Genomic DNA, 14,781 nt, shown 5'->3' on the forward strand with positions numbered 1-14,781 from the left:
TTATTTTCACTTTTAATTTTTGAATATTGACTCAAATTGTCTTGAGTTTTTCAATAAATTATTCTGTGATTTCAATCATAAATTGACCAATTTATTGTAGTTTCGTTTTATTACTTTATTACACGCACTTGATTCGTCATGTCGAAAGGACGTAAAATTGCATTAGAGTGGTCGGAAGTTTTAAAAATCGACAATGACTCAAAATGCAAATGTAAACATTGTAATGAGTTAATCAGTGCCAAAATTGAAAGAATTCGTGGGCATTTAAATAAATGTCTGAAATATCCACAGAACCAAATCCGAAGTATGTACCTACTACCTGTTCTTACTTATTTAATATATTGTTATTTTTTAAAACTTGCAAGTATTTACAATTTTTTTTTTTTTTTTAATTTTTAATCAGCTGAAAGACAAGCATACAATTCAATTCAAAATGATAGTGAAACTGTTGATGATGATTTTGTATTTGTGAATAGCCCTATGTCTATTGATAGACCAACAAGTTCTTTGAGTTCTGTTTCCTTGACAGATATTTCAGAAGTAGGAGTTGTAGGACTATCGCAGTCACCAACGTCATTGTTTGCGAACATTTCAGGATCAACAAGAACAAGTACTCCTATACCTATATCCAGTAAGAGAAAACTACAGACATCAGTGACTGATTTTACAATAACAACCACTCAAAGTCAAAAAGAAAAATTAGATTTATTAGTTGGTAATTTCTTTTTTTCTTCAAATTTGGCATTTAATGCTGCCGATAATCAGCACTTTAAGACAATGATTACAGCTTTACGCCCAGGTTATACTCCACCATCGCCATATCAAATAAGTGGAAAACTTCTAGATGCTGCATGTATTAAAGTGAACGAAGAATTAATAACCCAATTGCAAAATTGTTCTTTAACACTTATTTTAGATGGATGGTCTAATGTAAAAAATGATCCTATACTTGCTACTAGCTTACACACAGGAACGAATTGTTTCCTTTATGATGCTTTAGATACTGGTTCAATTAAAAAAACAGCAGCATTTTGTGCAGAACATGTTATAAAGATGATAAATAAATGTAAAGAAGAACTTAAAAAAGATGTATTTGCTATAGTTACAGACAATGAAAATAAAATGAAAAGAATGAAACAATTGCTTCAAGAAAAATATCCGGATTTAGTTATTTATGGTTGCTCTGCACATTATGTGAATTTGATTGAAAAAGAAGTAACTCCAAAAACGGTTATGAAACATATTGTAGAAGTACAAAAATATTTCAGAAATGTGCATCAAGCGCATGGATGGCTCAGAGAAAAGAAAGGGCTCATGCCACAAATTCCAAATGAAACGAGATGGAGTTCTCATTCTGCATGTGTTAGAACATTTGTTTCAAATTACCATTTATACCGTCAAATTTCTACTGACAATGATGATTTTGATAATAATATTGAAAAAATATTAAATAACGTTGGAATTTATAGAGAAGCACTCAACTTACAAGACCAACTTATATCTGTTTCAAATGCATTAGACAGATTCCAAAGTGACAGCACATCTATATCTGATTCGGTAGATGTCTGGAAAAAATTGTTATTAAATGAAAATTTACTACCTTACAAAGACTGTTTTATAAAACGATATAAACAAGCCATTGAACCATATCATCTTCTTGCATATATGCTGGACCCACAATATATTTTTCAAAATGCATTAACGTCAGAAGAAGAATCTGTTGCAGAAGATTGGATAATTTCAATGTATCCTCATTTCTTACCTGCAGTTATGGCTTTTAAAATTCAAGATGAATCTTATTTTCCTAAAACTATGTTCAACTCAAACATTTTAAAAGAATTTAAAACTATACAATGGTGGCGTATAATGGAAAAAAAATGTGATAAAATTGAAAATGTTCCTAATGACTTTTGCAAGTTTTTGATATCTTTACATTCTTGCCCAGCTTCATCTGCTTCCATTGAAAGAATATTTTCCACATATGGACTTGTATGGAGTGATTTAAGAAATCGTTTAGGTGCAGATAAAGCACAAAAACTTGTTAAAGTTTATCGCAGCTTAAGTTGTACCAAAAGTCAAAACCAAATAACAAAAGACTAAAGAGTAAAGACTAAACATTAATACTTAAACATATACCTATTGCTTATTTAAAATTAAATATTACTTATTACTTATAAGTTATAACGATAAACTATTATATTTGAGAAACTTATAAAGTACCTAATTAGTCCTAATATAAATAATTTTGGTATACCTACCTACTTATAATTTATATAATATTACACAGTTAATTTGTTATTTGTTAATTTGTTTATTTAGTTTATTATCATTCACCAGTAAACATTAAAAAGTTATTACTTATTCATTTTATTATTATTACTTAATTCATATTGTTTATTGTTACTAAAATATAATAAAAAAAAAATATGCAGTTTGAAGTTTGTTATTTATTTTTTTTTTGGTTTTTTTCTGGGTTTTTTACTGGGTTTTTTTACTGGGCCCAACCCATTAAAACCCGGTGGGTTTTAATGGGTTGGGCCCAGTACTTTGAACCCTGCAATGAAGGCAGAAAAAAATGTCTTACATTTTGTAAAGTGAATTTATTAAATGATTTTTTCTTATAATGAAAAATGTGTAATCTTGGGATATATGCCTTTTGAGACTTAGGCCGACGATAAGTTGTTATATTAAATTCTATACCTAGAAGACTTAAAAAATTGAAAACAGATCCATATTACAGTTTAGTTACGCTTCTTAATCCGCATCTAAAACCATCAGAATTTATGATTAAAGAAGACTTAACAACTGCAATAGATATAATAGTTAATGACTGCTTACCAGTAAAGCAGCATCGTTCAGACAGGACAAGCGATACCGCAAAATGACCGAAATGGATGTTCCTAGACGCAATATGGTCAGATTTCTATGTAGGTAGATGTACAACAGGGTGATTAAATCCAATTGAATCCAGAAAACTGACGACTAAAATCCTAATGAAAAAAAGTAAAAATACAGTAAAACGGAGTTCAAATGAAGTGGAACGTTACGTCGTATTCCACATTAATCCGGCTAAAAATAAAACCGGTTGTGTTTCATCGCATCAAACGCATTGTATTACCGCATTTTTTTTTTATATAGTGCGACATAACAGTATAATACAAATCATGAATAACATAAAAAAAGAAATCGCCGGAATAAGTGGATTTCAGTAAGACACGGCACCACAACTGTACGTTGACGAATAAGCGATCTGTAATCTTAATATATAATAAATTTACCATAAATGATGATGCAGATGATGATGGTGAAAAATGTGATACAACAAATTACACCAAGTAGCTAGAATATTAAATCAGCGTTAATTATTATTAATTTAAACGTCATACTATAATACCGTTATCATTGGAAATACAATGAACATTAAAATTTAAAAACTGGTAAAAAAAGAACCAAGATAAACAACAAAATGGCATAAAGAACCACATGGCAGTATGGCACAGTAAGCTAGTAAGCAGTAAATACATCAACAGAGTAAACGAGTAAAGCCTAGCCTACGGTCACCGCTACGGCAATACTGCTACGGTGCTTCACAATAGGAGAGGGAAATTTCAAATTATCGTTAGTATTATCGATATTATCGATTGTTTGAACTATCGCCTACGATTGATATTTGGTTTAAACCCATAGAGTAATATAGTACGGAAGCGTTGAAGGGCCAACCATATGTTTTTTTTTATCTCATTATTATGGATTATCACAAGTCGTTATTATGGATTATAATTCATAATAACGGATTCGATAACTCGTAATAACGGATTCGACAAGTGTAATAACGGATTGTACAAATCATAATAACGGATTCGACAACTCGTAATAACGGATTCGACAAGTGTAATAACGGATTGTACAAATCTTGTTTTTTTTTTTTTTTTTGGTTTTTTTCTGGGTTTTTTACTGGGTTTTTTACTGGGTTTTTTTACTGGGCCCAACCCATTAAAACCCGGTGGGTTTTAATGGGTTGGGCCCAGTACTTTGAACCCTGCAATGAAGGCAGAAAAAAATGTCTTACATTTTGTAAAGTGAATTTATTAAATGATTTTTTCTTATAATGAAAAATGTGTAATCTTGGGATATATGCCTTTTGAGACTTAGGCCGACGATAAGTTGTTATATTAAATTCTATACCTAGAAGACTTAAAAAATTGAAAACAGATCCATATTACAGTTTAGTTACGCTTCTTAATCCGCATCTAAAACCATCAGAATTTATGATTAAAGAAGACTTAACAACTGCAATAGATATAATAGTTAATGACTGCTTACCAGTAAAGCAGCATCGTTCAGACAGGACAAGCGATACCGCAAAATGACCGAAATGGATGTTCCTAGACGCAATATGGTCAGATTTCTATGTAGGTAGATGTACAACAGGGTGATTAAATCCAATTGAATCCAGAAAACTGACGACTAAAATCCTAATGAAAAAAAGTAAAAATACAGTAAAACGGAGTTCAAATGAAGTGGAACGTTACGTCGTATTCCACATTAATCCGGCTAAAAATAAAACCGGTTGTGTTTCATCGCATCAAACGCATTGTATTACCGCATTTTTTTTTTATATAGTGCGACATAACAGTATANTTACTTATATTATATTATAATAATATAATATAATTTATATAATAAGTAAAGTATAATAAATACTATGCATTAATCATATAATATAATATATAATATAATAAATACTATGCATTAATCATATAATAATGACAAGGAAGCGAAAAAAATATATAAAAACTAATGACTGTCTTCACTATAAATCAAAACTCCATTTTCATCTTCAAAATCATTATTCGATTCTTCAATGTTGGGTTTGAAAATATCATTGTAAAATTCTTTGGCATCTTCGGGAATTGTAAAATATTTCATTAAGTTTTTTATATCATTCTGTTTCGGCTCTTTTACATGATTGACTTGTGAAAGTTTCAAGACATTATTTAAATTTTCTAAATTTGCACCTCGCTTTAAAACTTGTATTCGTGTTGGGGTAGCTTCATACGAGGATGATATTCCTACTAATTTGTCTCCCTTTGTATAGGTAAATATTTTTTGTTCAGTTGATTTAAATCCCAATTTACTTTTAATAACATTTTTTATGTTTGTTTTAAAATCTGACATTTCAAAATCCTTACCATATTCCCATACCGTGCAGGATTCTCTGAATATATCATGATATGTTTTTGGTGATAAAATATTCTCAATCTTTCTCAGTTTTTGCTCAATTCTTCCAAATACTTGGTCAGGAGGCATGTAACTATGTCCTCTAACGGGAAATATATGTTTAATCGTAGTAAAAATTGTTGATTTATAGTTTATGAAGTATAATAACAATGTCATGACAAACTGGTTTTTATTTTGGGCAGAGCAGGAATCTGAAAATAATTTCAAAACTTTTGGTGACTGACCTGCTGCTTTTAATTTATTTTCTAACTGTTCCAAAAAGTGTAACAATGCACTACAAATCTCATTAGGGCCACGACCACTTTGAGTTTCTAGCCAGGTATACAGATCTACATTTTCAGCAGTTTGATGATCCGAATTAGATACAAATGTCAAATTGTAAAGCCAAGCTTGTCTGCTGTAAAATGTATCGGTTACTGAAAGTTTGGGAAGAGCTTGGTTTTGCATCATATCAAAACTGCATATAATTTCACTCTCGTTTTTCTCATACATCAATTTAAAAAAAAACTTGGATAATGCTTGGTGAGTTTTGAGTTCCAATTTCATTTCATTTTTAAGATGCTTATCGTTTTCTACAGATATCTTGGAAATTTTTTCTGTACAGAAACTACATACATCTTGTCTTGGGTGCCCAAATGATATATTAAATTTATTTGTAAATATGTTATAGTATTTACTGAATGACGCTACTGGTAAATCATTTGATTTTCTTTCAGCTTGCCACTTTGACCACATTAAAGTTACGTTTAATTCAGGAGGCAAGTAACTTCTACCAGTATCTTTTCTAGTATGGTGGCTTTTTCTACATCTAAATGTTTCAATATGATTTACAATAGACTCTGATATTTCAAATGTATTTGGAGTGATACGACAACCTCCTCTTTTTTCAACAGGAGATACTTGGTTGTCAAAAAAAAACCTACCCAAGATATGTATTCGCCTTTTAGTTATATTGGTTACTGAAACAAATGCATCTAGGCATACAGGAACACGTTCACTTTCTGATGTTGGTATAAAATATTTATAAACAGCTCTTGTTGTTCGATTTGAGAATATCTTTTTACGATTTGTGCGTTTAGCTTTATCAATAGACATGAAACTTAAAATAAATTTATCCTGTTCAATTTTTGATTGAATGTCACTTAATTTTTTATTAAAGATTTTACAATCATCATAAGTTAATTTGCTTTTTAACATGCAAATTTTATTAGAGACAGAATTTTCAATATTATGCTTACATTTTATTTCAAATTGAGTAGAAATCTTGTTTTTAATATTTTTATTTTTTTGACGTGTATTGATTTTTTTTCTTGATCTTCCCCCTTGAGTTGGTTTAGCAACTTCACAGTACTCAAGATTTACACTGGATTCATCAGAATTTGTTAATGTATCAATGTTTACCTCATTACCAGTAGCTCTTATTCTAGGAAAAGAATTACCTGGGGGGACCACTATAACAGCAGGTATTTCATCTTGGCAAATAGTGTCCAGAAGTTCAATTCCATCTATCATTTCAAATTCCATGTCTTTCAATACAGTCATGCTTAAAATATTATCAACCTGCTAAAAATAAGTTTAAATAAACCACAAAATAAAATAATGTGGATAACAGGCCATAGAGGAAAAGAATCATTTTTAAATCAATACATCATATGCTCTGATCAAAATATTGTATATTAAAAAAAAATTTATGAACATTTTAACTTTAAACAGTAAAAATAAATATGTACTTCAATATTATCAGAATTCCATTCGCCTGAATTATTTGGTAAATCTATGTTGTTGATTTGTTTATATGGTACATACACTGAACATGCTTCATTTGCCATAGTATCCTAAAAATTAAAAAAAAATTATGTACATCATAATAGTTAAATACTTTAATAATATAATCACTTCATTGCCAATATTGCTGTTTTCAGAAATTATTGATTTATTTGAATTTGCAGTTAAAATATTTTTTTTAGATAATGTCTGGAGTTCTGTAGCAGGCCACAACTCTTTCACAATATTACTCTAAATAATTTGTTAAAACATAATATTTTATTGAATGATAAATTATATAGGTAGAAATTATTATTATTTCATGTAACAAAAAATCAATATACATTTTTATAATTTTAAGGATTTAATATTGATAGATGTCATAGGCATATAGTCAAATCAGGCATTTTACTAAATGTCTAGGCAAATAGTCAAAGAAGTTAATTTTTATGCAATTTCACTATCCACTTAAACATTTAATTAAATGCCTATCTCAAGACAGAAAAATAATAAAAATAAAACATTTTATGTTATTTTAAAAAATGTTATATTATCTGTTAATTATTTAAGTGTGATAGACGGTAGACGAATATTCTTATTAAACAAAAATAAAAGTTCCATTGTTTTTACCTTGGAAAATATTACCCTTTAAATAAAATTAATAGAAAATATACTTGGTTAAACTTTTAAAATAATACAAAATGATTAATTTTTATAATTTGACTGACTTGGAATAAGCATTTAGTTAAATGCATTTTACTAAATGTCTAGGTGGATAGTGAAATCGCATAGATATTAAATTTTTTGATTATTTGTCTAGGCATTTAGTAAAATGCCTGATTTTACTATATACCTACGGGCTACGACAGATATATTCCATAAGGTTAAACTAATATACCTTGGTTTGTGTATTAAGCCATTCTTCTACTTTTTTAATGGAAGTAGATTGAAATGTTGAAAACTAATAGAAAAAAAAATTAATTAGCAGTTTAGTAGGTGATATTGAGAACATATTTTATATTATTTTAGGTCAAAGATAATCAAACGTTGTGACTTAATAAATTTGCAAATTTGTACTTACTGAATTATTATTTGTTGCTTTATCCGCCATAAGCTTGGCTCGCTTTGATTGCATCATATCTTCTAATATTATTTTTACAACTTAGGAGTTACCTAGTAATATACTAATATCCACGACAAAATAATTACATTTTCAAGTATACATTTTAAGTTTTTGTCAATGAAATATGGGATTGTGGATATTAACACGATAACGCAGCTTTTAGTATTATCATAAAGAAGCCAAGAGCAGCTATCATGAAGTTTGGCGGGATATTACAATCATGTGGTTATAGATGGGCTTATCATATAATTTTTTTTTTTTTTCTTGCATATTATTTTGCTATTTATAATTGTTGGTTTTGTACTAAACCACATCATATTTTAATGCAAATTAATGAAATAATTTTAATTTTAAAGGAGTCAACGATACTGGCACTAGCACCTTTTGAATTAAATGTAGTTTAATTGCTATAATAATAACATGTGTAATAACACGTTTTGATGTAAAACGGAAATAACACGTTATGACTAAAAATTATGGATATACTACGTTTTGGAAAAAAATGAGAAGTATGTCCTATGATTTAGTACAGGAAATAGCACGTTTTGAAGGAAAGTGGACATAGTACGTTTTAGAAAAAAAATCAATTGGAAATAACANAGTGAATAAAAATGTATTATATAAAAATAGCAAATGACTTAAATAAAAACCTACAGGATATCCATCACCCAAATATTAGATGCCAGTATGGAGTTTAGCTCTTTCCTAAAATCCGCAAAGTATTCATACTTGGAAGGAAGCTCTAAAACCCCAGAACAAGTATGAGCTACAGGAGCACGAGCCAAGCCAACAACGTTTGTGAATTCTACTTTAATATAATTGTGTGTAATAACGTCAGCTCCAGTTGAAAACCTTAAAAACTTAAGGCGAATCTCATTTGTTGTTTCTTTGATAAACCTTAAAAAGATAAAATATAATGATTAAATGTATATAAATAGCAAATACACATTTAAAAATGATTTTGCGTTAATGTTGTAAACCTACTTTTTGAGAAATCCAAACGTCTTGATTTCATCATTACTGGTTTCGTGGCATGATAAAATATTAAGGATATTTTTTGCGGTTGGCTCCATTGATTTATATAATGCAAGTAAATCATTTTCACTTATAAGTGTGTTCATCCTAACTTCCTTAAGTTCTTTACGGAATTGTTCAATTATGAAATGAGGTTTTTGTATCAACTCTTTATGGGAAATTTCTTCCAAAAGTTCAACAATATTGTATTCATTGGGCACTATTCTGCATTCAAGAGTACTAAATGCCTCCAACAAGTCATCCTTGTCTACATCTTTCAGCGCGGAGTTCAGTATTTGGTTATCACTTTCACCAAGAGATAGCAAAAATGTAGGAATCAATTTTGAAGTTACATGACCATATAGCATTTGTTCAATGATAGGCATAGCTAGTTTAATAGGTAAGTACTTAGAGTTGACCCAACCAACGTACAATATTTTAGCCATTGACTTCCACTCTTCCTCTTTAAAGTCATGTCTTATACAAGGAATTTTGACATTTGTACCAACTGTGCATGTTTCATACATAGTAATCCAAAATTCAGAAATTGTATCCCGAAAAACACCACCTGCATCTAAGCCTTTTTCAGACTCACCATTTGGAAGAATAAGTTCAACCATTAAGTTTGAACATTTTTGTTTATCAATACTTTTAAATGCTTCAATCATTTCTACAAAAACATTGCCGCGATGTAAAATGAGATGCATAGGCGGCATTATATCATCCTCTCCATTTATAATGCTTGAACTAGTAGATGTAATGGCAGAATTATATTCAGAATCTATGTCTCTGTAAAATTCCTGTATTATTTTACCTATGAATAAAATACTACATATTATGATATGGACTACAAATCTATCATTCTATTTATAGTAGTTGTTTGGTATTTCAAAAATGCATAAATTATAATTATAGGTAATAGTTATTTATTCATTCATTATAGTTAAAATCATAAAAATTTTGTGCATTACAAAACTAAAATTTTTTTTGTATGTTTTGATTATTAAATGGAACTTGTGCTCGAATTGGAAAAATAATTGAATGAGATGCAATATTATGTTAAATAATATATTCTATTTACCAAACTATAGGAGTTATTAAATTATATAAATTATAATATATTCTTTTTAAAGGGAGCTAGTTCTCCAGACTTATGAATGTGTATAGTATTTACTTTGATTGTTCATGATGTCATCTTCTAATGAACGAGTAGGCGATAAGCCTAGTTCCACAATATCATACATGGCTGAGGAATGTAAAGGCATGGTATTCATATCGCCTTCACAATAGTCAACATTTTGTGTAGTTATTTCATTGTTATCAAAATCAGTTCCTAAATAATAAAATGTATTAATGTGATGCATATTAAATTAAATAATATATAGGTAAGAATAATAAGTCACCTTTAATGATAGAATCATTAGCAATAGAAAATTCTAGAGTTGAATTTTTAGGTGGATCAGGGGTTAAAAGATTGACATGTTCCATAGAAACTTCCGTATAATTTTTTGTATTCTGAATAAATGAACGGATACCATTTTTTCTGCGAGTAGCTAGGTAATATCTCAGTTTTGGCAGACCTTAATAAATACATTACATAGGTACATGAATATAAAAACTTAGCAAGTCAATTAAAAAATAATTACCAGTTTTTTCATATAATTCTATGACTGTTGTATCCTCTTCTATAGGTTTTCTTTTAAAATCAAACATTTCAACATCTAACTCTTCCCAATTACCAAAAACTGTCATATTATCTTGACTGAAAAATAATTCTTTTGATTTTTGAAGTAAATCAAAAGGCTTTGCATACTTGGGACACTGAATATTTCTAATACCACCACCAGATGGTTCTCTAACCTATGTAAATTAATAAATATTTAAAAAAAAATATAAAAGAAAATAATTAGATGAAATAATTATAAATAGAATATGTATAGACTATAGAGCCAACCTGTTTATATTTATTATCTTTTTTATCAAAATGGAGCCAACCAATTTGTATAGATCTGGTCGTTTTGAATGCATTACCCTTGAAAATTCTGTAATAAAATTTTATTTTTTTAACAATACCTAATTATTAGTTATGTTAGAGATGTATAAATGAGGCATTATTAAAGATGTAAGAAGTAAGAATAAACTAAGAAATTTCATTATGAAAATAATATTGAAGACTAAGAATGAATACTACTATCTTTATGTACTTAAATAAATACATAGGCAGTATAGTGTGGTGACAAAATCAGACTCTGGTGCAATTAAGAAAAAAACCACCCACCACCTACCTTAGATAATTCAATATATCGTTAACTAAAACAAAAATGGTTTATGGAGAAATGTTTTAACTAAATTAACTTACTTTACAAGTGGTTGATCACTGATCAGTATCGTCAGAACTACACATTTCGCCAAATGATCTCCTATTTTCATTTTTTACTTTGTTCATCAACTTGTCTAGTAAATTATTTTTTTTATTTTTTTTATACTGATTTTGTTTGGACCAGTTGATCAAAGCCATTCGATCACCATATCCCGGTAACCAATCGCACAATTTATAATCATCTTCTTTTAAGACTGATATAACTGCTAAATCAACCTATGATAAATTCAAAACTCACTTAACTAATTTTTAATTAAAATGTACATATAGGTAGTTATTATTTAAATGTAAACAAGCAATAAAATTCAATAAATGGAACTTAGGATGAGAATTAATAATATCTTAATTTGTGATTCGGATTAATTAGGTACTAATACAGACACACATTATAATTTAGGTACCTTGTTACAATCCATCTCTCTGGCCACTTGATCAGCATTCTCGATGTTCCTGCTTTTCAAAAAATCAAGGATAGTGTTCATGACTGATGCTACACTGAAAAATTATAAATATTTTAAATACAGGATTTATACATTTCAGGATTCAATCATCACAGAATAATCTATGCTAGGCCATTGAGTTTGAGTATTTGAGTACCTATATATTATATTATTATAATATATATTGTGTAATAGGTAGCATTGATGGTATATTTTATATCTACAATAAATACTCAAATACTCATTGTTATACTTAATATATAGGCAGCTAATTATACATAAAGAAATATCATTAATGATATTACAAAGCAAACAATTAATATCAACGTACCTTTGATAAATTACAGCAAATAATTTCAATTTCCAAATTTACATTTGACAATGTATAACTAAGCAGGACAGTACTATTATAGATAATCACAGTTGGACACTACGGCATAAAGTGAGTGAAGTGACTAAGTGAGTTGTGACTAGTGGAGCTGAAGTACTGTACAAACATCGGTACACGGCAATGTTCTCTCGTGGACCTGACTATGGTCAATACTCGGAATTTAATATATTTATAGAATTGCGCGAAGCGTGCACGAGATAACGACCGGTTTTCGTCCGCCACACGCATGAGTACTATGCATTTATCTGGTTATCGGGAATCACGGACGTTTCGCCCCCGCCGTTTCGTCCCCGTCAAAAAAACCAGTCCACGGACGTTTCGTCCCCGGCAATTATTGAGATGGGACATTTCGTCCCAGAGAGTTATTAGCCATAGGACGTTTGGTCCCCGGCATATTATCAGTTATTAGAACATAAAGGGTGAAACAAAATAAAAGGGATATTAAGCATAGCCATAATGTCATGATTGAGGAATAGCTTTTGGAATTTTGGAATGAAAAAAAAAAAATAATAACTAGTTAGTTTTTTTTCTAACGAGTTAGACTAGACTATTTTACACATCAAATTCAATTAGTTAAGTTACAAAGTTAAGGGGGTTGCAGCTGATGAAAAAAAAGTGACTTTTAGACCAATAAGCTAGACAAAATTTGGTTTGACAGATTTTAATTTTGATAATGGATTATGATTGATCAACAAGTTTACTAGGGAATGATTGAGGCGATTTGTGATATCCAAGTATAAAAATATCGAAAAAATATGATATTTTTGTATTTATATTATTCATTATGACACTAACAATAATTGGAATATTCAAAATCGCCTTGATCATTCCCTAGTAAACTTGTTGATCAATCATAATCTGTTTTCATAATTAAAATCTGTCAAACAAAATTCTTCCAGTTTTGTCTAGCTTATTGGTCTAAAAGTCACTTTTTTTTCATTGAATGGAGCCCCCTCCAGCCCCCTTAAGGTTTATTTTATGATACAGAATTTAAATGTATTGAAAAACATTATAACTAGGGCTGTGAATTTAATGCACTAAAAAACCTTAAAAAATGCATTAAAAATGTCAAAGAAATGCAATAAACTATGCACTTAAAATGCAAAATATGCACTTAAAATGTCAAAAAAAAGGAATATAAAATGCCAAAAATGATAGTATACAATTCATTTAAAATGGTGTTTAATTTAATTTTCATATTTATATTAATATTAGGTACAGGATATTAAAAATTAGTACAAAAAAGTGTTTATTTATTAAAAAAAAAAAAATAGTAAAAATGTTGATTGAATTTGAATTTACATTTGCATTAAGTTAATGCTATTCACCTGAAATATTTTTAAAAAATTTATTTTGTTAAAATAATAAAACAAATTTAAAGATATTTTTTTCCGAGTAAAATATTATTTAATAAAATATAAATTTGACATAATATATACAGCCTGTGTAAAATAAAAAAAAATGTTTTCAAACAAGTCAACTGACGGAATTTAATTTAAAATACTAGAAAATGAACTAAAAAGCAAAATATGGCCTAAAAATAAGAAAAAATGACCTAAAAAATAAAAAACGTCAAAAAATGCAAAAATATGCAAAATAAAAGTTTCATAGATGGATTCGTAGTTACATGATTCAAATTATGTACTAACGAAGCTATGTTTTACAATCACCAAAAAAAAATGCACTTTCCTATAAATTCACAGCCCTGATTATAACAAACAAAATTAATGTTTAGATTGGTCAAATCTACATAGTTTTGACTTTTGACAAAACCGGCTGCAGCCCCCTTAATATGAATTAAAACTAACTAGTTAAGTTAGAAAGTTACTTAAAGCCGCGTACACACTTGTAACATTTTCTGTTACGCCGTAACGCCGTTCCACCAGTTGTCGGTAAATTTGGCCCGCATCAAAGGATGTTACGCGCAAATGTTACAAGTGGGTAAGCGGCTTAAAAAGTAACTTTCTAACTTAACTTTAACTTTCTAACTAGTTAGTGCCCAGCTTTAGTAATAAGTATGAGGAAGTTTTTTTAGATTAATTGCGCTACTGCAAGTTAAGTTAGGTTTTATATTTCTTCTTAAAAACAATGGGCTGTGGCGAGGCAGTGATCATGAAAATGTTGCATGCAAAAAATATGTATTATTAATACAATATTTATTTTATTTTTAATATAATATTATATATTATATCATTTTTAAAATAATATAATCATTTATAAAATAATATAATAATTCTTATAAATTATTTGTATTTAGTCGATCCCCGGTATAATGCTAATGGGGATTTTTTTCCCGCAATTCTTGCGACACTGATTGTACCTACAATATTCGTACAAAATACAAATGGCTTAAATTATTGTACGCGTACGATAACTATCGTACCATTGTCCAATCCGTTATTACGATTTGTCCAATCCGTTATTACGA

The 14,781-nt window shown here is 29.0% G+C and overlaps 3 protein-coding genes and 2 long non-coding RNA genes across 5 annotated transcripts; all 5 read right to left on the reverse strand.

Annotated features, from left to right (window-relative positions):
* Positions 1 to 2,460: 2,460 nt before the first annotated feature.
* Positions 2,461 to 3,589, reverse strand: LOC111039702. Its single transcript, XR_002605129.1, has 3 exons — positions 3,279 to 3,589; positions 2,839 to 2,990; positions 2,461 to 2,765 (listed from the first exon to the last, which is right to left on the reverse strand). It is a non-coding gene; the product is annotated as an uncharacterized LOC111039702 (long non-coding RNA).
* Positions 3,590 to 4,185: 596 nt separating this feature from the next.
* Positions 4,186 to 4,630, reverse strand: LOC111039703. Its single transcript, XR_002605130.1, has 2 exons — positions 4,324 to 4,630; positions 4,186 to 4,250 (listed from the first exon to the last, which is right to left on the reverse strand). It is a non-coding gene; the product is annotated as an uncharacterized LOC111039703 (long non-coding RNA).
* Positions 4,631 to 8,749: 4,119 nt separating this feature from the next.
* LOC111039706 lies at positions 8,750 to 10,468 on the reverse strand. The gene is made up of 3 exons (XM_022323300.1): positions 10,317 to 10,468; positions 9,113 to 9,956; positions 8,750 to 9,025 (listed from the first exon to the last, which is right to left on the reverse strand). Exons 1-3 carry the CDS (start codon positions 10,414 to 10,416, stop codon positions 8,779 to 8,781), a joined length of 1,191 nt encoding a protein of 396 aa, XP_022178992.1. The 5' UTR covers positions 10,417 to 10,468; the 3' UTR covers positions 8,750 to 8,778.
* Positions 10,469 to 10,507: 39 nt separating this feature from the next.
* On the reverse strand, positions 10,508 to 11,061 carry LOC111039695. Its single transcript, XM_022323285.1, has 2 exons — positions 10,789 to 11,061; positions 10,508 to 10,722 (listed from the first exon to the last, which is right to left on the reverse strand). Exons 1-2 carry the CDS (start codon positions 10,892 to 10,894, stop codon positions 10,508 to 10,510), a joined length of 321 nt encoding a protein of 106 aa, XP_022178977.1. The 5' UTR covers positions 10,895 to 11,061.
* On the reverse strand, positions 11,054 to 12,110 carry LOC111039707. The gene is made up of 2 exons (XM_022323301.1): positions 11,924 to 12,110; positions 11,054 to 11,738 (listed from the first exon to the last, which is right to left on the reverse strand). The coding sequence occupies exons 1-2, from the start codon at positions 12,002 to 12,004 to the stop codon at positions 11,517 to 11,519; spliced, it is 303 nt and encodes a 100-aa protein (XP_022178993.1). The 5' UTR covers positions 12,005 to 12,110; the 3' UTR covers positions 11,054 to 11,516.
* Between the last annotated feature and the right edge of the window lie 2,671 nt (positions 12,111 to 14,781).

This window comes from Myzus persicae, unplaced genomic scaffold (genome assembly GCF_001856785.1).
Source record: "Myzus persicae strain clone G006 unplaced genomic scaffold, MPER_G0061.0, whole genome shotgun sequence".
NCBI classification, from domain to species: Eukaryota; Metazoa; Arthropoda; class Insecta; order Hemiptera; family Aphididae; genus Myzus; species Myzus persicae.

Excerpts from the sequence above, each read along its gene's own strand:
- LOC111039706 (XM_022323300.1), bottom strand. The coding sequence starts at position 10,416 with ATGAATACCATGCCTTTACATTCCTCAGCCATGTATGATATTGTGGAA. Across the intron at positions 9,957-10,316 it reads TGACATCATGAACAATCAAA|GTAAAATAATACAGGAATTT; the intron begins GTAAATACTATA and ends TTTTATTCATAG. Across the intron at positions 9,026-9,112 it reads ACGTTTGGATTTCTCAAAAA|GTTTATCAAAGAAACAACAA; the intron begins GTAGGTTTACAA and ends TATCTTTTTAAG.
- LOC111039695 (XM_022323285.1), bottom strand. The coding sequence starts at position 10,894 with ATGACAGTTTTTGGTAATTGGGAAGAGTTAGATGTTGAAATGTTTGAT. Across the intron at positions 10,723-10,788 it reads AGAATTATATGAAAAAACTG|GTCTGCCAAAACTGAGATAT; the intron begins GTAATTATTTTT and ends GTATTTATTAAG.
- LOC111039707 (XM_022323301.1), bottom strand. The coding sequence starts at position 12,004 with ATGAACACTATCCTTGATTTTTTGAAAAGCAGGAACATCGAGAATGCT. Across the intron at positions 11,739-11,923 it reads GAGAGATGGATTGTAACAAG|GTTGATTTAGCAGTTATATC; the intron begins GTACCTAAATTA and ends AATTTATCATAG.